Consider the following 25510-nt stretch of genomic DNA (forward strand, 5'->3'; position numbering starts at 1 on the left):
CATTATCACGTAGTGACCAGTGGGTGTGTTGGAGAAGTTGTATATGTAACTCAAGATATCCTGGGGGGTTCGGCTCCTTTCTTCTTATAATTTAGGAAACCTTCCAGAAACTTTGAGAGGTCAAATCCAAGTTTAACATTTGTATGGGAAGGGATAGAGTGGAAGAAGGTTCCCAGTCGGACATGAAATGATGTAATGAAGTTTTTTATATTTTTCCCCCCAGACATAGAGAGGATGGACTGGTAATTAGAATTCCTGGGGGTGTAGCACAATGGTACAGTATGTGCCTAGCATGCACAAGTGCACAGGGCCCTGGGTTATATCTCTAGCACTACACCAAAAAAGAAGAAGCATTCTCTTACAAAGATAATTCTACATTGGAGCTGAAGTTAGGATCTTGGACCAAATTGAAAATAGTGTGAGCGCCAAAGAAAGCAGATGTTATTTTATGGTACTGGTAAGTAGAGAGAACAATTTTGGTCATGGTGTCAAAAATTAGCCAAAGTGATGAAATACTAAATGTGCATGCATGTGGGGTGTACACTAAAGAAGAGAAAATGACTAATTCAACTGATGATATGAAAGTAAAAGCAGGAGAATTTATCCATAATCAAATTTCTGGACTGAAAGGATCAGAAGGAGTAGAAAATTTCTCCAAGGCACCTGTGATGAGGAAATGTCATCCAATGTGCTAGAGAAGCTAACATTGAGAAAAGTCATTAAGGGAAAATGAGTTCATCTATCAGGCTAGATTGAGAATGTTTGAAAATAGATAAGTAGAGGGTGAGAGAAAATACATCGTCCACATTTCTGATATAGGGAAAAGGAAAACAAGAATGAATTTTGATGGAGGCAAAGACAAATATGTTAGAAGGAATATTTCAAACAATGATAAGATAGGAATAGTGTTGCCTGATAACCCAAGCCACTACATTTAATTACTTTTATCATTATAAATTGTTTTTATAAATATTTACATTAATTCCTCTTTTTAAAAGTAGTGTTATTCATTGCTCGAAATTTATAAAGAAACTCTGGGGGGAAATGGTTTTATTTTCTTTAAAAGTGCAGAGAATGCATAGTGATATTTCTTTTTTTATTTTAATTTTTTAAAAGTACTTTTTTTTAGTTTTAGGTGGACACAATATCTTTATTTTACATTTATGTGGTGTTGAGGATCGAACCCAGTGCCTCATGCATGGTAGGCAAGTGCTCTACCACTGAGCCACAATCCCAGCCATCATAGAGATATTTCATCAGTGATTCTCTGTGTATAAAATATCTCTGGCTTGAGTAAACTTACTGTGTTATGAAATGTGTTTGTACTTAAGTATCAATAGTAAAGGTGTAAGAAAAAAATTCAAAACTAAAGTTGTTTTATTTTGGTTAAATAAGATTCTAAAATACAGCGAGTGAAATTCCAGGGAAAGTTCCCTCCACGATCAAGAATATCAGTACCATTTGAAAGGAAGGCTGTATTACCTAGAAAAAAATGGAGACCACCAGCTGGAACCCAGAAGCCCACGTCTGTGAGTTGTACTAATCCCTCCCTCTGATTCTTTAGCTAAGGTATACTCTGAAAGATCCACCTGCACATGTTCACACACTACAAGCAAATTAATTTTGGAATCCATTAGTTTTATACTTAAAATAAAATCATTCTGTATTGAGCATTAAATATACTTTATATATATAAATAAAAATAAAGGTCCATCAAAAACTATAATAAATAAATATATATATTTATTTATAAATATTTATTTATTTATTTATATAATCTCCCCACCAGTGTTGGGGCTTGAACCCAGGGCCTGATTCATGCTAGGCAAACACTTTACCACTAAGCTATATCCCCAGCCCTAATTGGTGTTGGTTTTGTGTTTATTTTTGTGATCCCGGGGATTGAAACCAGGAACATTCTATCGTTGAGCTATATCCTATCCCTTTTTAAATTTTATTTTTATTTTGAGACAGGATCTCCATAAGTTTCCCAGACTGACCTCCAACTTGTGATCCTCCTGCCTCAACCTCTCAAGTAGCTGGGTTCCTAGCTAATATTTTTGTGTATTTGATTTTTTTTTTCTTTTTCTCAATGCTAGGGCCTGAACCCAGGGCTTGTCACTCGCTAGGCAAGCACTCTACCACTGAATTATAGCCTATATTTTTTAAAAAACAATGAATGCTTTGTTTTCTTACAATTATACATTAGCTTTATTTTTCTTTTTATTACTGAAATTTTTCTAACTTCTTTGTTTATATTAAAGGTTTTCCATATGTAAATCAATGGATGTGTAACTGATGTGATTCTGCAATCTGTATATGGGGTAAAAATGGGAGCTCATAACCCACTTGAATCAAATTGTGAAATATGATATATCAAGAACTATGTAATGTTTTGAACAGCCAACAATAAAAAATTAAAAAAAAAAATTTCCCAGAAAGCCTAAAAAAAAAAAAAGAAATTATATTGTATTATTTTTAGATTAGTAAACTATTTCTGGAGCATAAAGTGAAATTTTAATTTTATATTATTATTTTTTTAAATCAATAAACTATTTCTGAATCATTTTCAGGTTTTCAGAAAAATTGTTCAGAAAGAACAGAAGCTTCTCATATAGCCCTTCACCTACACAAGTTTCCTGTATAATGTATATCTTGCATTTTGTGCTACATTTGTGAACACTGATGAATTTATATTAATACAATATTATTAAAGTCCAAGTTTTCATTAAAAAAAACAAAAAACGGTTTTCCTTATAGGACAATTGAGTAAGACAACAACGGAAAACATTGCATTTTGTACTCCAAGTTCTAACCTGCTATATATGTAATAGAGGAGTTTTATTATATAATAATTGAACTTTAATCAGTGAATTAAAGCCAGGGATGCTTTACCACTGAGCTACAGCCCCACTCCTTTTTATTTTTCATTTTGAGACACCATCTTGCCAAATTGCTGAGGCTGGCCTTGTACTTGTGATTCTCCTGCCTCAGATTCCCAAGTTGCTACAATTACAGGAGCTTGCCATGGCCCCAAGCCCCCTGGAGATCCTTTATACTGAGTTATTTGAATGTACTTAAACAGTGTTTTTTGTTGGTGGTTGTTTGTTGTTTTTTAGGTCATGCTATAGAATGCTTCTGAAACATAAATGATAAAATAGTCATTGCCCTTATTTATTTATTTGGTGATGATCAAACCCAGGGCCTCCTGCATGCTAGGACTAGCACTGAGCTACATCCCCAGTCTGAAGAACTGTATTTTTAAAGAAGGCTCATGGTATAATTAGAGGACATTTTGTTTTTTCCCCTTTTCCTTTTCTTTCTTTTTTTTTTTCTTCTATCTTTATGTTTGAACTCAGGGTCTTGTACATGCTAGGCAAATATTCTACCACCGAGCTACACCACCAGCCCTAGAGGACCATGTGGAAGTACATTTACTACATGTTTGCTTAGTATATAGACATTTTAGAAAACGTATTGATACATAAACAGTTTTTTAAACTATTGTTAAAATGTTGCCCTTCATTTGATAACATATGGATTAACTATTAAAAAATAAGAAAAGTATGTTGGGATACAGAATACTCTGACCCAGACCTGTAGGAAAAAAAACATCTAAAAGATTTGGGGGTGGATTAAGTCAGGAGAACTGTCAAGCAAGTTGACATCTTTTCCAATTATTTGAACAACTTCTGCTGATGCAATAAAATAAATGGATCTGCACAGAAACCATCTCAGATGTTCCCATTACTGATTTGGATTTTTTATTCCTTTTTTTAAACCAGTTTCTGTTTTTTTTTTTTTTAATCCCTTAATCAAGATTTATTTCAAGACCTGAAAACATTCAGACTAATAAAAAGGAACTACTATAATTTTTTATAATACAAAAACATTTAATTAAAAACTTTAAAAAGTAGACACAGTGTGGGGGAGGAATGGAGTTGTGGCTCAGTGGTAGAGAGCTTGCCTAGCATGCATGAGGCACTGGGTTTGATCCTCAGCACCACATACAAATAAATAAAAATAAAGGTCCATCAACAACTAAAAACATATTAAAAAAAGAAAAGTAGACACAATCAACTAACCCTAAACAGCACACTATATATGATATTCAACCGCAATGACATTTAACAAAATATGAGGTGACAGTAAGACATCAAAGAACTTCCAAAGTCTTAAATAGAACATAATTAACAGCAAGCTATTCAGATTAAACAAACAAAAATCTATATTTACACTTTTCATATTTATTAATTGTGTCTAAACAATTTTGAACAACTAACTCAGTACTACCTTTTTCTGGATTGTATGTATTCAGGTGTAATCGTAACTACTTTTCACTTTCAAAGATTTTAAAAATAAACATACAATTTCTGTATAGACCAATAAACCAAGTTTTATATGTATCTTAGTATTTAAATAGAACTATAAAAAAGAGCCATTTATGTAAGTTGAAGAGGGTCAGGTATATATAATTCCATGTTCCAGCTAACATGTGAGCCAGATAGCTTAACAAAGAACATAGGATGTAACATTTTCCTTCCTTTCAGGGAGAACATTTAAGTTTTAATTGTTTGTTTGGTTATTTATGTTCCCAACTACTTAGGTCTTTACAGGGACTTGATCTCTTTTTTTCCCCCCTCTTTTATTAGCAACTGTTAAACAGGCAGAGTTGTCAAATTCAAACTTAAATCAGGACACTTTGTTCTTTAGCTCAGGTCTTGTCTGGCTTTCTTATCTGAATATGGCCTGATTCTTATCTTCTAATGTATTGACCTCTGCTTGTCTCTGGGATGAAATAAACTTGTGTTTCTGGTTGGGAAGAGTGTGCTGTAGGGAGGAATAGCTTAGAGGGTTATTATGCCCATTCCAACCTTTGTATTCCTGGTGTTTTCTCAGCAAGAATGACTCAGTGATTCAGCATCTTCTATTTTTCAAGCCCTGATACCTTGCTTTTACTCAATTTATTAGAAACCACCAGTAAGACAAACCCCCAAATCTGTGAGTTGCACTTTAGCTTTTATTCTCCCATAAAGTACAGAAAGGTATAAGAAAGTTTATAAAAAATAGAAAACAATAGGTCTGTGATAGTGGTAGAGCACTTGCCTGGCATGTGTGAAGCTCTGGGTTTGATCCCCAGCACCACATATAAATAAATAAAAAATCCATTGAAAACTAAAAAAAAAATTTTTTTTTAAATAGAAAACAATAATTATGAGTAAACTTTCAGACCTTGGCTGGGCATATTAAATATTTTTCACATACTAGACATGAAAATATATGTGATTCAAAATTACAAAAAAGATTATAATTATAAACTGCTGTACTCAAGTACTTAGATTTCTAAGGTCTTTTCAATTTTAGGATTTGGGGGCTCTAACATCATTTTCCTCTAAAACAGGTCTAGAATAAAAACAAAAATCTACCTTCAATGCTTGGTCGTGGTAGCCATCAAATGGTCAATTATAGATTTATACGATGTCTTTAAAAGGAATCTTCCTGGGGGTGGGGATACAGCTCAGTTGGTAGAGTGCCTTTCATGCATTAGGCCCTGGGTTCAATCCCCAGCACACACACGCACACACACACACACACACACAAATCTTCCCTCTTCTTTTCAATCTCTCAGATAAAAATGATAGAAAGGCCCAAACTTGATGCAGTTTGTGGACATTATGATTTTTATTATGCTCGACTTGACTTGTTGAGGAAGAGAGCCTGTGAACCAAGTGATCACTACGTTCTTCAGAAAGACTCTGGAACTGAGGAGAATTCTAATCAAGAAGAAAGTCACAGTCCTTCACCTGCTCAATGGTAATGTGGCAGTCTAACCTAAGCCTTTATCCTCTGAAAATACTTTTGTGTATCAGCATTTTTTTTTTGTCTGTTGGTTTTGAGACAGAGTCTTGAGGAGTTGCCCAGACTGGTATCGAATTCCTGGGCTCAAAAGATCCTCTGTCTCATTTATCAGCTCTGTTTTCTAAAATCCTTCTAAATTCTCCTAAAACAAATAATTGAGGAAGAATTTATCAAATCTTCACTTTAAACTCTTCATTCAATTTCTTGGCCCTTTTTTTCATCTCAAATATGGTGTAGCTTATTTTCTTATTTATAGAGCCATTTAACTGTAGGCAAGCTTCATTTTCTCGATATACGTATATTTATATATTTTTTAACCCAGGGGCAGCTTAATCACTGAGCCATATCCCTAGCCTTTTTTATTATTTTAAGACAGAGTCTTGCTAAGGTTGGCCATAGATTTGCCATCTTCCAGCCTCAGCCTCCCCAGTCACTGGGATTTACAGGCACATTCTTGAATTTTTAATGTTTTTTTTCTCCTTCTTCCTAGTGAGTTTTACTCCCAAGGGGTGAATAAAACAGTTGTATTTATTTCATTTTCCAAGGAGTTTATTCATAAGAATCATTAATAATTTAATTATTAAAACCAAATGATCACTTAAGAATATTAGAAAAGTGAAATAGATTTCATTCAGCGTTTATATTCTAGGGAGGTTCAAAATATGTATACATTCAAAAAAGAATACTATACTGAAACTGCCTTTAATTAAAAGTTTACCCTAACAAATTTCTGCAGATATATAGTATTTTCTTTTTATTCTTTTCTTGTTTGTTTTGTTTTTTACTCTAATATCAGTGTTCCTGTGTTCAAAATGATGGATAGCCATCACAGGCATAAAGACCTAAGTCTGAGAGGTGGTTTTGTTTTTGCATTGTGCAAAACAAAACCCCAGGGCCTCCTGCATACTAGGAAAGCACTCTACCACTGACCTACATACATCCTCACTTTATTTTTTTTTAAATGTTTTTTGCTATCACTTTTTGTTGTTGTTGTTCTCGTTGTTGTTCAGGGCTAGCGATTTGCTAACTTTGTTAACTTTGGTTATTTATTGTTGAGTGTGTGTGTGTGTGTATGTATGTGTGAGCGCACATGTATATCTTGGGAGATTGAACCCAGAACCTCATACATGCCAGGCATGTGAAATTTTGGATGAATCATATGTAATGAATCACTATGTAATAGTAATCTCATCAATAATTAGTGAAAATTAGATGAGGAAGAGTGGTAAAAGAATGATTTCTTCAGGAATTCACAATGGGAAAAGTAGACATTTTAATTTTAAAGATAAAATGGGTTGGGCTGGGGTTGTGGCTCAGTGGCAGAGCGCTTGCCTAGCACTGGGTTTCATCCTCAGCACTACATATAAATAAATAAAGGTCCATCAACAACTAATAAATATTTTAAAAAATAAAATAAAATGGGTGCTGGTATGGTTTTATTCATCATCATAACGTGTTTCAAATTACCCACTTGATCAAAACAAATTATATGTTCCATTAGTTCAAACTGTAATATTCATGTAGGACTTAATTAGTAAGGGATATGAATTTTCCCTGCGAACTGGGAACAGTCAGAAAACTCCCTTCATCTTTTCTCAGACCTGGAAAAATAGATCTTCCATTCTTTGTCTAGATATTGGAACTGCCAAACTATCAATTGTTGTGATTCTGAATTATTTATCTCCCAAACTCTCACATGAAATGTTAGAAACTCCTTCTCTTCCTACATGTCCCTGCCCTGTCATAGCTCCATCTTGCTGTATCCCAGGATACCCCCTGGTGAGTAGTTACCTCTTCCTTGTTCTACCCTCCCCATTGCTCCCAGCTTTTGCTCCTATGGAACTCCCATTCAAGGCCATGAGCTAGAGGAACAGGGTTTATTCAGGGCTGAGGGGGTAGAGAGAATGCCTTTTGGATATTTTTTCTAATGAATATACTATTCCAGTTGGTTCTTTCAAGGGTTCAAGGAATGAGTGCTACAGTTTAGCTCTTTTTCAGTTCAGCGCTTTCTGTGTGATAGACAGGGGCCAGACACCTTCACAGGCCTGATCTCCTCTAAACCCCGTTTCAATTCCTGTTAAATGGCATTGTGTCCATTTTACAGGTGAGGAACTAAGATGTAGGAACTTTAACTAGTTATCATTCATTGATGGTACTTTTAAAACACCTGACTATTAACTTGACTCTGTAAATTGGGGACCTCTCATTGTGATGTTCCTTAAAGAGTTATTTCTGACATTATAGCTCTGTCTTTGGAAACCCTAGAAATTACTGGTATCATCAAATATTTTATCGCATAGTTCATCCTGTGTTCTGAAATGTAGTAGTTTTTATTTAGCAAACTATACTTATAAGAAATTCTTTGTGAACATTCTATAATTTTGACCTACACTTCTTGAACTTGAAACTTAAAGGTGGGCTGAGCATGGTGGTGTACCCCTATAATCCCAGAGGCTCAGGAGGCTGAGGCAGGAGGATCATAAGTTCAAAGCTAACCTCAGCAATTTAGCAAGACCCTAAACAATTTAATGAGACCCTGTCTCAAAATAATAAATTTTAAAAAGGGCTGGGGTGTAACTCAGTGGTTAAGCAACCCTGAATTCAATCCCTGGTTCAAAAAGGAAAAAAAAAAAAAAAGCCAAAGGTGCATTGTGAATTTCATTACTAAACTGAAAATCCACTTGTCACATTGGTGCCTAAGGGTAGTTAAAATTCCACTCAAGCTGAACTTCCTTATTTCCTAAGGCCTGCTGAGTATCTTCAAAGGAAAATTGAAGCTCAACAATATAAGTTAAAAGTGGAAAAGCAATTGGTAAGTAAAATACTAAATATGGGAGGCAATTAGAAATTTGCTGGTTTCTCTATTTGCACATATTCATGGATCTTTAAGTCAGAGTTTATTCCACTAGAAGGGCAAGACTACCTTTCATCTTTCCCTAATTTTTAATTGCTACAGAAGAATAATGGGAAGAAGTTTGAATCAGAGTCTGGAAAGCCTGGTTTTGTCCCTGGATCTAACAATTGCTGTTAACCTTGAACAACCCTTCTGAGCCTCAACTTCCTTTTCTATGAATGATCACTTTGGAGTGAAGGACCTTCTCCTGGTCCCTTTCAGTGTTGCACTTCTTTGATCCTGTTTTATTCATTTTTTGAGCTAGCTATGATTGTATTTTATTAAAGACTTTTCTACACATTAAATAAAGTAATTACAGGGCTGGGTTGTGGCTCAGTGGCAGAGTGCTTGCCTAGCACATGTGAGGCACTGAGTTCAATCCTCAGCACCACAAAAATAAATAAAGGCATTGTGTCCATCTACAACTAAAAAAAAATTTTTTTAAAAATAATTATTTGAGTTGAAAAGTTAACCTTTAATCTTTAGTACTGTCTCAGAATTCTGGGGCTGAGCCCAGGCTGCAAACACATCCCATTTGTGTCACTCATATTTTGAACTGCTCAAAAGTAGAGTTCTAATCGACTCTACCTAGTCACAGAGCTTTAATTTCACAATTATAATTTACCACTTCAGAAGAGAAATATTGGTGTCTCGAATGATAGCATAAAATATCAGTTGCTTAGAATAAAGACCATAAATGTTTGCATTTTTAAAAAGTGTTCAGTGTTTCATACTTAAATTAAAAGAAATTTCTACTACTTGCCACAAAATAATTCCCCACTACCAAGTTTTCTCGGTGACATTTTTATCTGTCAGATAAAGTTAAGATCAAATCAGAAGATGTTTCCAAAATGCAAGAATGCTTTATAAATGATTTCATTCAATAAACAGGGTCTTCGTCCATCTTCTGCTGAGCCAAATCACAACCAGAGACAAGAGATTAGAAGGCATGAAGAAAAGCCTCGATTCCAGGAGCTGCAGTTTAGAAAAAACGAAATGAAGGACCAGGTTAAAAAATGGTCCAATACCAGGGCTACGATTGTGTGTTGTTTGTTTGTTTTCTACACCCTCAGCTCCTAACATTGTTTCCGTGTCTCTGTCTTGCTCTGTCCTAGGGTGCTGCTTCTGTTTCCCACAGGGTGCCTGGGAGAGCGCTGTACACACACAATGGGTCAAGCACTATGCTGGGTGTTTTAGGAGCAGAAGTAGCTATTTCATTTGCTCAGAGAATACAACATAGCTAAATTCATAAGGCCTCTTTCCTTGGATTGATAAAGTAACTTTTGATAACCTATTTAGAATTTTTATTAGTTTGCCAAATCTGGTGTAAGGAAGTACAATAGGCTGGGTGGTTTAAAATAACAGAAATTTATTGTCTAACATTTATTGTCTAACACCAAAGTGTTGTCAGTCCCATGCCCCCTGTGAAGTCTATAAGGGAATCCTTCTTTGCTTCTTCCTAGCTTCTAGCTTGTCTGGCAATCTTTGGCACTCCTCAGCTTACAGCAACAGAACTCTAGACTCCGCCTTTGTTGCGCGGCCTTCTCCTTAGATCTGTGTCTATACATGGCTGTCTTTTTGAAAGAACACCAGCCACATTGAACTAAGGACCAGCATGACCTCATTTAAACTAATTACATATGCAATGACCCTGTTTCCAAATAGGGTCACATTCAGAGACACTGGAAAGGAGGTAGGACTTAACACATATTAACCATAATTAGATTATATATAAAATTAAAATGTGTAAAATAACTTTACATCATTAATTCATTTGTGGTTATATATGAACATGAGCTCTGTATCCCACACCAGTGTATCACTCACAGGATGTGAAATGCCACAGTCAAAAGAAGGCAGATTATCATCTTAAGCAGCCACAGGTTTTCTAATGTTTATTTTATATTATATGTTAAAAAAATTGTAGGCTAGACAGAGGTTATTTTCATTATATGTTATTTCATTATATATGTTTCATGAATGTTGTTCACAAACACTTCGTTTTTGTTTTGCAGGAATATTGGAAACAGTTAGAGGAAATACGCCAACAATACCACAGTGACATGAAGGAAATTAGAAGGAAGATGGGAAGAGAGCGGGAGGTAAATTCACTCTTCTAGAGGAAACACTTCTGTCAATTAAGAACTGTCTAAAAGAGTAGGTGTTAAAAGCAATGATCTTGAACCAGGCGTGTAACTCAGTGGTAGATCTCTTGTTTGGCATGCCCAAGGCCCTGGGTTTAATCCCCAGCACCAAAAAGGAAAACAAAAAGTAATGATCTCTTTGTAGATAGGATAAAGTTTTATTATAGATAAAAGCGTACAAAATTCTTTTTTAAATAGGAAAGCTATCAGACCAAATAAAAGCTTCATTTTATTATGATTTACTAGTGAGACCCTGTCTCAAAACAAAAAGGGTTGTGAGTGTAACTGAGTGGTAGAACACTTGCCTAGCATGCACAAGTCCCTGGGTTCAATGCCCAGTACCGCATACACATACACACAGACAAACACAAACACACATACTTATTGATTTTCTTCCTTTTTAATCAGTATTTACTGAGCAACTACTTCAGGCCAGATCTGGATCAGATGCAGAAAATTCAAAATGAGAATAAATTCATGTTCGTAAGGAGGAATAAAACCAAACATCTAGAGTTGATTCAGTTCAATATGGGCAGGCCGAATGTTCTAAAGTCTATACAGTCATGAGCAGCATAGGTTTTGGTCAGTAATGAACCATATATATAATGGAGGTCCAATAAGATTATACTCCCTAGTGATGTTGTAGCTTGGTTTGTGTAACTACAGTCTCTGATGTTCACACAATGACAAAGTCACTTAATGATGCATTTCTCAGAACATATTCCTATCGTTAAGTGATGCAAGACTGAAAAAGGCAAAATTTAAATATAGCTGAGAATGATTCTTAAAAATTCTGTAAAGGTGCCACATTGGAAATTGATCTTTTCCAGAATTGTAGCAGATTGCTGCTTCTTCAGTAGATGAAGCAGCTAGCCTGTGTCTTGAGTATGCAGTATGAAAATCACTTGGGTATTTTAATCCTAGGTGTGCTCTGGAATGCCCCTCCTATGAGAGATCTGTCGTCTCCCATCTCCCACCACTTGGCTGTGTGCTTGTTGAGTAGAACCCACACAACAGAAATTGATATCTCTTTCTCTCTCTCCCTCTTCCCACCATGTTCCTCCACCTCTAGTGCATATGGCGGAATTACAATAAATTAAATGAGCATATGGCCCAATTCAATTGTATGTGTAAGAATACAGGCTAGAGTTTTCACATATCCTATCTCATTTAGACCCCAAACAGAGAAGTTGAGTGACTTAGATATTACAAGGCGGATTGAATATTAAAATATCTGACTCTGGAACTAGGAATGTAGCTCAGTGGTAGAGCTCCTTTTTAGCATGTATGAGACCCTGGGTTTGATCCCCAGCACATATGTACATACATATTTAAATCTGACTCTGACACCTTTGTTCTTTCTAGCAGATGTAGTTCTACTCATAAACAGTCGGAAAGATAAGACAATATATGAAACAATGATAGAACAAGCAAGACTGACTATAGTTGAGGAGCAAAGATAAGAAGGCTGAGAAGAGGAGGAAGGTCTGAGAAGAAGAGTTGAATTTAGAGGCCGAGCTAAGGAGAAAGCTTTGGAAGAACCATGCAAAGATTCCAACAGGATGTGCTGGAAGGGCAGCTTGGGGTGGTTCTCTCCAGAGCAGAGGTTTTGTTCGTGATGGGGAGCCTTGTGCTGGTATCAACCTTATATTTAAGGCAGGTCTGTGATAGGAAACCTGAGTCCAAGGAAGATGGGTAGCAGACATTTTGATTTGGTGGTCCTGGGGATTGAAACCAGAACTCCAGGCATCCTAGGCAAGCACTGGGTAGCAGACATTTCTAGAAAGATTATGAAAGAAGAATTTAAGGAATGCTGGAAGCAGCCACAGGGAAAAGGAATTATAAGGCTCTAGGCCTGAGGTATAGCTCAGTGGAGTGCTTTTCTAGCATGCATGAGGCTCTGGTTCAATCCCCAGCAACACACACACACACACACACACACACAGGCTTTATCCAGTCTCTGTCAGCAGGGATGTGTCTCTCACTAGACCCACTCAGACCCTGGTGGAGGGTTAGGAAGTTGCCTTCAGCATTCATGCAGAATCATTCTTGTGTTAAGGAGAACTCAAAAATCAGTCATCACACCTATTTGGTGAAGAAGAGTGGCCTGCCCATCCACCAAGAAGCACCTGAGGAGGAAGCATCTGTGCAGGTAAGACCCCTGTTGCTAGATATACATGTGTTTTAGTCAGCATTTTTGTTGCCATGACCAAAGGACTTGAGAAGAACAGTTTTAGAGGAGGAAAAGTTTATTTTGGCTCACACTTTCAGAGAGGTTCAGTTCATGCTTGGCCAACTCCATGGCTCTGGGCCCGAGGTGAGGCAGAACATCTTGGAGGAAAGGTGTGGCTAAGAGAAGAGAGAGAGCTCTAGTCATCAGAGACAAAATATGAACCCATTGACCTACTTCCTCCAGCCACACCCTACCTGCCTACCACACACTTAATCCATTATCAGTGGTTTAATCCACCTTTAGGTTACAGCTCTCATAATCTAGTCATTTCACCTCTGAACATTCTCTTTTTGGTACCAGGGATTGAACCCAGGGGCATTTAATCACTGGACCACATCCCCAGCCCTTTCTAATTTTTTTTTTAAGTTGCTTAGGGCCTCCCTAAGTTGCTAAGGGTGGCCTTGAACTTGTGATCCTCTTCTTTAGCCTCCCAAGTTGCTGGGATTACAGGCGTGTGCCATCATACCTGGCTCCTCTGAACATTCTTGCATTGTCTCACACATGAGATTTTGGGGACACCTCATATCTAAACCATACCAATGAGCTTCTCTGCAAGATTGCTCTAGACTGGTGGTTCTTATCTCTCACTGTGCAACAGAATCTTGTGGGGGCCTTTTAAAAACTCAGAGCTCTCTTTGTCAGTTTCTTTCTCCAGTTTCATGCTGCTGTTCCTCTCACATCAGATCTGCTGTTTGTCACTAGTTTACTTTGTACTTTCTGGGTTAGTTTACAGCCTATAAATAGGACCATACTATACTTGCTTTCTTATGTCTGGCTTCATTTGACATAATAAATGTTGAGATTTATCCACTTTTTGATATTAATAGTGTTACAGGCTGAGGTCTTCCAGGAAACTGAGGCAGCACAAAGACCCCCCTTAAAACCTCAATTCTTATGATCAAGTCAGAAAAATTTTAGATGTGTCACTCATAGTAATGGGCAATCAGTTTATTAGAAGGGATGGAAAAGGGGAAAGGGGACACTCTTGGGAGGGAGTGGGTCTTCTCAGAGAGGAGAGGGACAGTGTGCCTTTCCTGCACTCCAGTTTCATAGGAGAATCAGAGAAGTTTCCAGAGAGTCCTATCCAGGTCCACTTTTGACTGACAGCAGGATGATATCAGACTTTCAAGTCCCCACTGCTATGACAACTCTATGTCATTTTGGCCCATGCTTACGCATTATCATTTGGATTGTTAACCAATCTGTAAGAATTCTTACAGATTTTATGGTTAGGAGGAATTTTCCTTATCTCCCAAATTTTGGGGATCTGGTCTGCAAAAAGGGTCACAAAAGTCTCTCCCTTCAGGGTAACTTGGATTCCTTTTATCGACATTATTTTGGGCCTGCATTTCTCTTGAAGATAACAGTTAGTTTGCTGAGGAATGTGACATATCCTGTCCACTGAAGCTAGGCAGGGCTGCAGGTAAATCGCTTCCTAGAAAAGAAAACATGTGGGGGTCAGCACAGTGGGCTCATTTTGTAGAATTATTCCCTTAACCTCCTGTTCCCACCATTCACATTTGTCTGTCCCCTATCAATAGTATCATTCCTCTTTATTGCTGAGTATATTCCATCAAGTGACTGTATCAAAATCTGTTTATCCATTCAGCTATAGATGGATATTTCGGTTGTTTCCAGCTTATTACAAATAAACATATAAGTTTTTGTGTGAACATATGTTTCTTTTCTTTCTTTTGGATAAATAGAGTGGACAGGAGTGACTGGATTATATAATAGATTTATATTTAACCTTTCTTTTCCCCTCAGTGTTGGGGATGGAACCCAGGGCTTGACACATGCAAAGCAAGTGTCCTACCACCAAATTATATCCCCAGACACCCCTCTTTTTTAAAATAAGAAATAGACTCTTGTTGTGTTGCCTAGGCAGATCTCAAACTCTCAGTCTTCCTGTCTCAACCTCCTGAGCAGCTAGAACTACAGATAGGCACCACCACATCTGACTGGTATGTTTAACTTTTTAAGAAACTGCCAAATAGGTTTGCAAAGTGGTTGAACTGATACGTTCCCACAGGCTGTAGGAGAGTTCCAGTTCTCTTTTGGCACAGCTCCCTCCTCTCTGGGACTCTACCATTCAGACTCTAGAGCCTTAAGATCCCCAAGTTCACAGCTTTGTCTCCCCACGGCAGGGAGTCTGCCAGTCTCAGCATCCCTCCACCAAGGCCTGCAAACTCTCTGGAGACTTAGTGGGGGGGGGGGGCAGGAGGGGCTGGGGGTTGCTGGGTGTGGCGCCTCAGGTCTGTAATCCTCAAGGCTCAGGAGGCTGAGGCAGGAGGATCAAAAGTTCCATGCTCATCTTAGCAATTTAGTGAGACTCTGTTTCAAAATAAAAGCTAAAAAGGGCTGGGAATGTAGCTCAGTGGTAAAGTGCCCCTGGATAGGGACAGTTGGAGGGCTCATCACATCCCGTTTCTCAAGTATCCTCATTTTTCATTCTGGCTGTCTAATGTGTTAAAACCATTATTGCTTCTGTACTTGATGTGGCTTTGGGGTTGTTTCAGTTGGGGAGTGACTCTGGTGCCTGGTACTGTGTCCTGACTACAAGCAGAATGCAATACCACTTCTTGGGTGTGTGAGGCGACCAAGAGCTCCATTCTGGAGTTAGAAGAGATCTGAGAGGTTACAAACCTGCTTTGGGGCTTTCACCCCACTATCCCCAATGCTTTCCCCAGCCAGACGTCTACTTCCTATACTGACGCCCAATATCACTCTCTACCTTGAATCAAATGCCAAATAGCTTCTCCCGTGTTACTCTCCTCCCCTACTCATTTCTATTCTATTACCCTATTTCACTTTCTTTTATAGTACTTCTGAAATTATGTCATTAATTTGTCAACTCATTTATTAACTATTCTGCTCCATGTCAGCAAGGGCCCTCGCAGCTATCTTCACTCTGCTAATCATTGCCTAGGCGTCTGGACCATAGAGTGTTTACTTAGCATGTGCAAATCCCTGGATCTGATCCATAGCACTGAAAAAAAAAAAGTTATTATTTTTTTCTTTGGTGCTGGAGATTGAGCCCAGGGTCTTGTGCACACTAGGCGAGCACTCTTCCACTGAGCTATACCCCAACCATCACATTTATGTTGTTGAATTGGATCTGATTGGATTAGACTGCACTGGGAGGATGAGCTTTGTCACATTATAGAATTTTTACCCATTGAAATGTCAGTGTTTAATGTATGAGTATTTGTTGACATTCTGCTTTGGTTTTTGATATTAACTTTCCTTTACAAAGGCATGTTTTTATTCTAAAATCTATCATCAGATTCAATCTAGAAATAAAATCATATAAACATACAAGGCTGTGAATTCTGAGGTTGTGAAAATATTATTGTTCAATATTAAGTGATAGAATCATTTTTTTCCTCTAAACTTTCAGGACACTGAAAGAGATTTGAAACAAATGAGGCTTCAGAACATAAAGGAAAGCAAAATTCCAGAACAGAAATATAAAGCTAAGGTAATCCACATTTTTGTCTTTTGGCTCTGTGTGAGAAGCTGGCTGGGGGTCCACACCTGCAGTCTGGGTCACCCATGTGATTCCCCACACCTCTTGTTATTTTATGGAATAGCCCTACTTTGTGATGTTAGACTAATGGTTTTAAGTATATGTAATATTAAAATAAATTGATCTAGGGAGTTGTTATATTAAGGCTTTTATTGAATTGCTAAATTAAAGGATTTTCCCCTTGTTTTCTTGTAGAGAGGAGTGAAGTTTGAAATTAATTTAGACAAATGTATTTCTGATGAAAACCCCCTCCAAGAGGAAAAGGTATGTTATTAAGTACACACATGAGAAAATGAGTGTGTCTTAAGTTTCTTGAAATTGTTTCACAGGCTGTAGGGAAAAATTGCTTAAATATTCCTAAAAGGATCTCTAGTATTCAAATGAGTCTTCCAAATACTTTTTATCCTTCTTCTTCTTTTTCTTAAACAGAGGTTATTTACTTAGGTAAATTATTATGTTTAAAATTATTTTTATTTTATGAAGAACCTATTTTCCTCACATTATTATGTTTTTATTATTGCCAAATTAAAATAGAAGACAGGATACATAGTTGACAACAAATATACTGACCTAAAAAACACTTGGGCAGATACCCTGGGCACATTCATTTTCGGTCTTAATTAGTTACTGATAGCTTTGTACATATCTCTGGGTAAATCTCAATTATGCATTTGGTCTCTCCTTGCCACAGAAGTAAATGCACATGTTTAGTAAATCCAAATCTCATTTTATTACTTGATTTCAACATCTTCTTTTAAAAAAATTTTTTTTTCTAGTTGTAGATGGGCACATCTATTTATTTATTTTTATGTGGTGCCGAGGATCACACCCAGTACCTCCCGTGCAAGGCAGGCACTCTACCCCTGAGCTGCAGCTCCTGCCCATCTTGTTTACCTCATTTTTTATCATACCTGCTAAAAAATGTCAAAATTAGCTGATTGTTGTTCCATTTTACCTTCTCTAAATTCACCATTTAGATTACCAAAATTTAAGTATGAATGATCATATCTGATACTTATTTTTTTTTCATTCTGTGTGTGTGTGTGTGTGTGTATGTGTGTGTGTGTGTGTGTCTGTCTGTGGATAGAATCCAGGGCCCTGCACATGGCATGCAGACAAGCACTCTACCACTGAATTACCTCCCCAGTTCTTCATGTTCTTTATTATCTTAAAACTTTATGGAGCTAGAGGGGTAGCTGGGTGGTAGAATGTGTGTTTAGCATGCTGAGCCCTGGGTTCAACCCCCAAACCAAACCCTCCACAAGACACCAAAAGCTTTTGTATGTCATCATTTCATATTTTTACAAGCATTTTGCTACATAAAGACTTCACTACAATGGTGAAAATTAGTTCCTACTTCTGTTCATCCATTAGGTCTCCAGGTGCCCCAGAGCTGTAGGATCAGAGCAGAGCAGGTCTGGGGAGTGGCACCTCCACAGGGCTTCTGTGACTGGAGGTGCTGAGATCGGCTTGCTAGAATGAAAGAATGGACTCCAAAAGCACTAGCTGCAGGGTGTTCATCCTCTCTTATTCTATGCATCAATGTGCTTTAAACAAAATTGATCATTTTAGTATTGATTGTGGTGTATGAGGAGCAGTTTTAGGGACATAGTTGAGAATGCTGTGAAGTTGGGTCTGATTTGTGCACCCATATAGTGTCGGCTACTCCAGAGGCTGAGGCAAAAGGATCACTTCTGAGGTCCAGAAGTTTGAGACCAGCCTCAATAACATAGTGAGACCCCCTGTCTCAAATAAAAGACTGTTGTGTTATAGACTGACAGCAGGACCTGAGGATGCAGTGGGATGGAACCGAAGTAGAATAATATTGAAGACTTTTCAAAGTCCAGATAAAATTAAGTGCTCATTACTATTGAGAAGGAGAAATGAAAACATGGCTGTTTCTATCTCAATCACTGTAATTCCATTGTGTGTGTGTGTGTGTGTGTGTGATACTAGGGATTGAACCCAGGAGTGCTCTGTCACTGAGCTACAAGCTATATCCCCAGCCCTTTTTATTTCTTTATTTTGAGACTTGATCTCACTAAGTTGCCTTGGCTGGCCTTGAACTTGTGATCCTCCTGCCTCAGCTTCCAAAGTAACTCTGATTACAGGCCTGCAACACAGAGCCTGGCTATAGTTCAGCTTTTAAAACTCTATAGATTTGTTTGTCTTGCTTTTGAATATTATTGGGAACACAACAATTTTGACATCCTCCCCCCAACATGGCTTATTTCTCATGAAATACTGTGGAAATGCTTTAGGCAACGGACATACTAAATGAAACTTTGACCTTTGAGGACGGCATGAAGTTTAAGGAACATAAAAGTATAAAGGAACACGAAGATTACACAGACAAAGCCTTTGAAGAACTCTGTAGGCCAGAAGCAGGTACGTGTTCCTGGAACTCTATGGATAGACGGAGCCTGTTCATCAGCAATCCATCTTGAACTCTGTCTGCCCAGCTTCCCCCAGTTCTTGTTTTGCATACCCCCAGACTCCACCCTCTTCTCCTGCTCCACACTTTGAGGAGTTTCACTAGTTCTCTCTACAGCCTCAGCCTCTCCTAGGAGCTCCAACTTACCAATCTTTTTCTTTACCTGCTGGAAAAACTCACAGCCTTATTTTCTATTGAAAATAGCACGTTTGTTTTTTTCTTTATAAGATTCATTTAAATCAAACTTTTACCTATAATGTGGATTGTGAATATTTTCCCCAGTTGGTCTTCAGATCTCACAGTAACAACAGCAAATTGTGTGTGTGTGTGTATGTGTGTGTTCACTCAGGAGTAAACTTTGTAACAGTTGTGCAGGGCGTTCAAAGAAAACTATAAGATTTTAGTCAAGTAAAGACCACTTGACAAATGGAGAGAATTAGCAGTGCTTTAGATTGTAAATAGGCTTCCTCAATATATTTATGGCAATTTCAATAAAAATCACAATAGAATTTTTTTTTCCTGATGTGAGAAGATCTTGGCAGAGGATTGCAGAGATTTGTAATTAGCCAAAATATTATGAGAAATAAGAGCAGTGAAGGAAAACTTACCTTTTCAAGTATCAAAATATATGTTATACTCATTCAAACAGTGTAATCGTGGCATCAGGGAGAAGTGAGAGTTTAGAAACAAATCTCAGTATGTCTCATACATAATATAGTGCATGCCAGCAACCCAAGTCAATGGAAAGACAAAGGATTATTCAAATAAATGCTTCTAGACCAACTTGTTAACAATTTAGGAAAAACTGTGAAACCAGACCCGATGTAGTATAATGAAATAAATTTTTAAAAAATCAGTGTATGTGTGGAAATGTTACATTTAGAAAATGAAGTAAAAGAAAATAGGTCATTTTTTATGATAAGGAAGAAGTAGCTATTCAAAATTCATAGGAAAAATCACAGAATAAATTAGTAATAGAGTTGACTTTAATAACAAAAAGCTTTGGTAAGAAGACAACGCTAGACCTTAGAATTATTATTTCAATCATTTATTTAGAGTACATAATCATAAATGTCCACCATCATAAATAAAGTCATTATAACATTATTTAAACAGTGAAAACTTGCTAATGTCCTAAAAGTCCAGCAAAAAAGAATTAAATTATAACCTATTTATGAGACAGACTACTATGTTTGCTTTAAAATGGTTGTATAGAAGAATATTTAATAACCCAAAAAAGATATGTAGCTGACTAGAAAAAAGCAAGTATGAGAGCAAATATCACGTGGAGACCATTTTTGCCCCTGGTACTGGGAATTGAACCCAGGGCTGCTCTACCGCTGAGCTACACGCCAGTCCTTTTCATTTTTATGTTGAACCTCACTAAGTTGCTAAGGCTGGCCTTGAACTTGCAGTCCTCGTACCTCAGCCTCCTGAGTTGCTATGATTACAGATGTACGCCACCACACCCAGCCCAATGTTTGTTTTAAAGCAAAACAAAAATGTTATAAAATTTTAATAGCCTCTGGATGGTGAGATTATGGGTGGATTTTTATTTATTTTTTATATGATTTTTAGTTTTCTTATAGTGAAAACATGGTAATAAGAAAATATGAGTTATTTTTTAAATTAAAATGGAACAGATTGTGTTCTGTTGAAACTGATTAAAGAGTTTTCATACATGACTCAATGAATTTGTCCATTTGTGCCACTAATATTTTATTAGCACTTAATTAAATTGGCCAGTCAAACAGTAATAATAAAAGAGCCCAGAGAGGTATCTACTTGAGATGCTGAGGCAGGTGGGTCACAAGTTCAAGATCAATCTGGCAACTTAGACCCTGTCTCAAAATAAGAAATCAAAAGGGTGGGGCATGTTGCGCAGTGGTAGAGTACCCTTGGGTTCACTCCCAATTATCACACACCAATAATAATAGCAAAAACAATAAAAGCAAAAGAATATTTAAATATGTTTGTAATTTCAGTCTTATAAGTTCCAGTTCTGGTTTTGCACATACCAGCTGATAGATACTGGCTCAGCTACCTAAGAACTGTTAGGTGCAATTAGTCACACTTTGGTTGCTTTTGAACTAATGAATTATTTTTTTATACTCAGAGTTTTTCACTCTGAATGTTGCTGCCACAGAAAACAGGAGGCATTGGGATACCAGAGTGCCTCAGACTCTGATACAAATGATGGCAGCTGCTGATGTCACCTCCACGTGCTCCACTGTGCCTGATGGTGAGTCTCTGGATCAGCACCAGTTGACTGATCGCAAGGGAAGACTAGGGGTCCCAAACCACTGTGTGGCTCATGCTCATCCTGTTGGAATAGTTTCTAGTTCTCACTACAAGCCCTTTAGATTTTGTACAGAACACTTTGCAAGGACATTGTTTTGGTTTCTCCTCCATCCCCAGAGAAACTTGCCTGATAATTATCCTAGAAAATTGGACACCCTAACCAGGCACAGTAAAGGAGGAAAGATCCTTGAAGAGAGGGAGAAGGTCCGAGGAAGGCAGTAGACTTGATTTATTCTCTAATCATTTCCTTGTAATTCTATGGCAGGTCATTTTTTTCACCAATAAAATTGTTAAGTAAAAGAGTTTTTCCTAGGAGATTTAGAGAGTTCACAGTGCAGAGATGCACATAAAATTGCTTTGTAAACCAATGTGCTACTTACATGTGTGGAATGTTTTGGACTTAATAATATTTTCAGCCCAATTCCTGCATTTATTTTTGAGGTTCTGATGTAGCCTTTACTTAGAAAAGGTTCACAGAGTTATCTTTGTAGGCAGTAAAGATTTTTATTACTTGTTTCCTGTGTTCCTCTTGATTACATGGCACTGAGAGAGACCTAAAATTTAAACTGTGCTGTAAATTGAAATATGTAAGTATAGTTAGCTTTCTATGTCCCCAGATTCAACTAACCTCAGAAGAAAACTATTAAGAAAAAATCCTGCATCTATACTGAACATGTACAAACTATTTTTCTTGTCATTATTCCCTAAACAATAAAGTATAACAACTATTTATATCATATTAGGTATTTTAAGTCATCTAGAGATGATTTAAAGTATATGGGAGGATTTGCATAGGTCCTGTGCAAATGCTGTACCGTTATATATAAGGCACTTGAACTCTGCAGATTTTTATAACCTTGGGGCCTAAAACCAATCCCTCTTGGGTACCAAGGGATGAGTGTATATCCACTGAAGTAAATGTAAGTGAATTGACTATTGACTATTTGATAAGACAACTGATCTAACAAGACATTGAAAGCACAACTTAAAATAAGCAAATAGATTTTTTTTTTTTTGTACCAGGGATTGAACTCAAGGGCACTTCGACTACTGAGCCACATCCCCAGCCCTATTTTGCATTTTATTTAGAGACAGGGTCTCACTGAGTTGCTTAGTGCCTCAGCATTGTTGAGGCTGGCTTTGAACTCACGATCCTCTAGCCTCAGCCTCCTGAGCTGCTGGGATTATAGGCATGCGCCACCATGCCTGGCTAGATTAGAATTTTTATCACAACAAAAAGACAGTTTACAACCCCCCCACTAAAAAGACTCTTCTACCCATCAGCTATGTTTTCTATAGGTTTTTTATTTAAAAAATAAGGGGTGGAATTAATCTAAGGTTCTAATATTCTGTGACTTCATAAAAACTCAAATAAAAAGCATTTTTATTTTTAATAATGGTTTCCTCTTTAGATGGCCAAGTTATTGTGACTGAAGGTGTTTCAGAAAATAGGAAGCAGTGGCAGCAGGAAGCACCAGGGACTTTAATGGATGCTTTGGCAGCAGCACCTCTTACAAGCAGCTCATTTTCTGCCAGTGAAGGAGAGCCTGGTATGCGCTTAATTTTTAACTACATAACAGTTCCCTGAGAAATTTTGTCAAAGATTTGTAGGTGCAGAAAGTGGATAACGATTCCTTCAACCTGGAGAGGAGATTGAGAGGAGATCCATCCTTTTCAGGAGCCAATTTGTTTTGTCTAAGCGAATCCCAAATGCTATTAACAAATGACATGAACTTCCAAGGACAGGGGCATCATTTTCTTTTTTCTTTTTTTTTTAAACAGAGAGTGAGAGAGGAGAGAGAGAGAGAGAGAATTTTTTAATATTTATTTATTTTTTTTAGCTTTTGGCGGACACAACATCTTTGTTTGTATGTGGTGCTGAGGATCGAACCCGGGCCACACGCATGCCAGGCGAGTGTGCTACCACTTGAGCCACATCCCCAGCCCGTATCATTTTCTTTAACATAACCAGCTGACAGCTGATGCCAAGTGCCAGCAGCTCTGAAGCTGATGATCTAGTATTGCTTAGCTTTACCTGAGAGAGACAGTTTATGTCTGACTGTTTTGCAGGTGGACTCATGACTATCCTTTGGCAATAAAATTCTTCTGGATGTAGTTTGTTTTGTTTTGTCTTCAATTTTTAGCAAGATTTTGCTCTTTTTTTTTTTTTTTTTATCTGGAGTCTTACATGGTGCCCAGACTGGCTTCAAACTTCTGGGTTTATATGATCTTCCTGCTTAAAAGACTTATTATTCAATTGCTTTTTAGATTTATTACTAAGCCATTTCTTCTCCATCAATACATAAATATCATTACCTATACTTTATCCTTTGACTGTTTTATGATTTTTATACTATGATGGTATAAATTCCTTTCGTAAAATTTTAGAGGTACTGGGGTTGTGGGTCAGTGGTAGAGCACTTGCTTAGCACATGTGAGGCACTAAGCTTGATTCTCAGTACCACATAAAATAAATAAGTAAATAAAGGCACTGTGTCCATCTATAACTAAAAAAAATTAAAAAAAAATTTTAAAGGATATTGAGTGTGAATGAAAGAGAAATAGTAGTTCATTTCTGTCAGTGAAGGAGAGCCTAGTATGCACTTAATTTTTAACTACATACATTTACTTTTATAATACCATAAAAGTTATTTTTCATGGGTTTTACTCCTTGCAAGATAATCTTCTTGGTGTGGGGGATCAAACGCAGGACCTTGCAAATGCTGAGACACACTGAGACACACCGATGAGCTTACCTTTAGCCTGTTTGCAGTATATTGGCAGGCAGCACTGAATAATTGTTACGAGTGGACACTGTACTTAGACAGAATGGGAATAACTTCTGGCTCTCCTGCTGCCAATATGACAACCAGTCTTATCTTCCATTTCCTTATTTGTAAAATCAGAGTTATGGAAATGTCAACTTCAATGGATTGTTTTAAATATTAAATGAGATAATGCATGTAAAATGTCTAGAAAGTTACCTAAATGTAATAAATTACAGCTTTTTAAAAAAAATTTTATTTAGAGACAGGGTCTCTCTGAGTTGCTTAGGGACTCATGAAATTGCTGAGGTTGGCTTTGAACTCGCAATCCTCCTGCCTCACCTCCTGAGCTGCTGGGATTACAGCTAAATTATAGATTTTAAAATAGTGGTTTTACGGGCTGGGGATGCAGTTCAGTGGGAGAGTGCTTGTCTAGCATATGCAAGGCCCTGGGTTCAGTCCTCAGTACTGCAAAAATAAATAAACAAAAAAAATAAAACAAAATAGAGATTTTATTCAGCCATAAAAAAATGAAATTATGTAATTTTCAGGAAAATGAATGGAACTTGAGAACATTATGTTAAGCAAATCAAGCCAAACTCAGAAAATCAAGGGTCGTGTGTTTTCTTTCATATATGAAAGCTAGAGAGAAAAAAGGGGGAAAAGGTGTGTGTGGGAGATCTTATGAAAACCAAAGGGATTTCAGTGGGATTTCAGATAGGGAGGATGACATTTGTGTTCCCTGCCATAGCCTGCTCTTAAGGTATAAAAGGGAATTTCAGAGTCCCCTCCTGTACCTGGATGGGCAAGTTTTTCCTGTAAGTCAAACGAGTAGCATCCCCCCACCCCAAAACCAAAGCAAATTACCATATTGAAGAGGTCTGTTTCTCTTAGCCCCAATGATATTACACCCAAAGTAGGAGAGCTGGATCATGTGGTAGTTCTATTTTTAGGCTTTTGACTGTTTCCCATAGCAGCTGCATCATTTTACAATGCCACCAACAGTGCACAAAAGTTCCAATATTTCCACATCCTCACAGACACATGTTCATTTCTGCTTTTTAATGGGGTCATCCAAATGGAGATGAGGTAATATTTCACTGTGGTTTTGATTTTAATTTCCCTGATGATAAATGATATGGAACATCTTTCCATATACTTGTCATGGTAGGGGACAGAGAGATCTACACAGCCCCTTAGCTCTTCTTTTTTCTCTCTCTTTTTTTGGGACAGGGTCTCACTAAGTTGTCAAGCTGGTCTTGAGCTTGTGATCCTTCTGCCCAGTCCCCTGAGTAACTGGGATGACAGGTGTGTGCCACTGCGCCTGGCTCTTATTCTGTTTAAATGGAGAT

At 37.4% G+C, this 25510-nt stretch overlaps 1 protein-coding gene across 3 annotated transcripts in view; it reads left to right on the top strand.

Annotated features, from left to right (window-relative positions):
* The window catches only part of Nek5 (NIMA related kinase 5), a 65700-nt gene that overhangs the window by 26290 nt on the left and 13900 nt on the right, over nucleotides 1-25510 (top strand). For all 3 annotated transcript variants that reach the window (XM_046454147.2, XM_058582550.1, XM_058582551.1), the window contains 11 exons: nucleotides 1396-1529; nucleotides 5630-5814; nucleotides 8605-8671; nucleotides 9644-9760; nucleotides 10768-10854; nucleotides 12956-13048; nucleotides 16530-16610; nucleotides 16854-16922; nucleotides 18920-19046; nucleotides 21209-21334; nucleotides 22806-22943. In XM_046454147.2, coding sequence (XP_046310103.1) covers nucleotides 1396-1529; nucleotides 5630-5814; nucleotides 8605-8671; nucleotides 9644-9760; nucleotides 10768-10854; nucleotides 12956-13048; nucleotides 16530-16610; nucleotides 16854-16922; nucleotides 18920-19046; nucleotides 21209-21334; nucleotides 22806-22943 — 1224 coding nt within the window. The remainder of the gene's footprint in view (nucleotides 1-1395; nucleotides 1530-5629; nucleotides 5815-8604; nucleotides 8672-9643; nucleotides 9761-10767; nucleotides 10855-12955; nucleotides 13049-16529; nucleotides 16611-16853; nucleotides 16923-18919; nucleotides 19047-21208; nucleotides 21335-22805; nucleotides 22944-25510) is intronic.

The sequence above is a fragment of the Marmota monax genome, unplaced genomic scaffold (assembly GCF_021218885.2).
Source record: "Marmota monax isolate L192 unplaced genomic scaffold, Marmota_monax_Labrador192_F-V1.1 WCK01_AAM20220418_F8-fsc00011, whole genome shotgun sequence".
NCBI lineage: Eukaryota > Metazoa > Chordata > Mammalia > Rodentia > Sciuridae > Marmota > Marmota monax.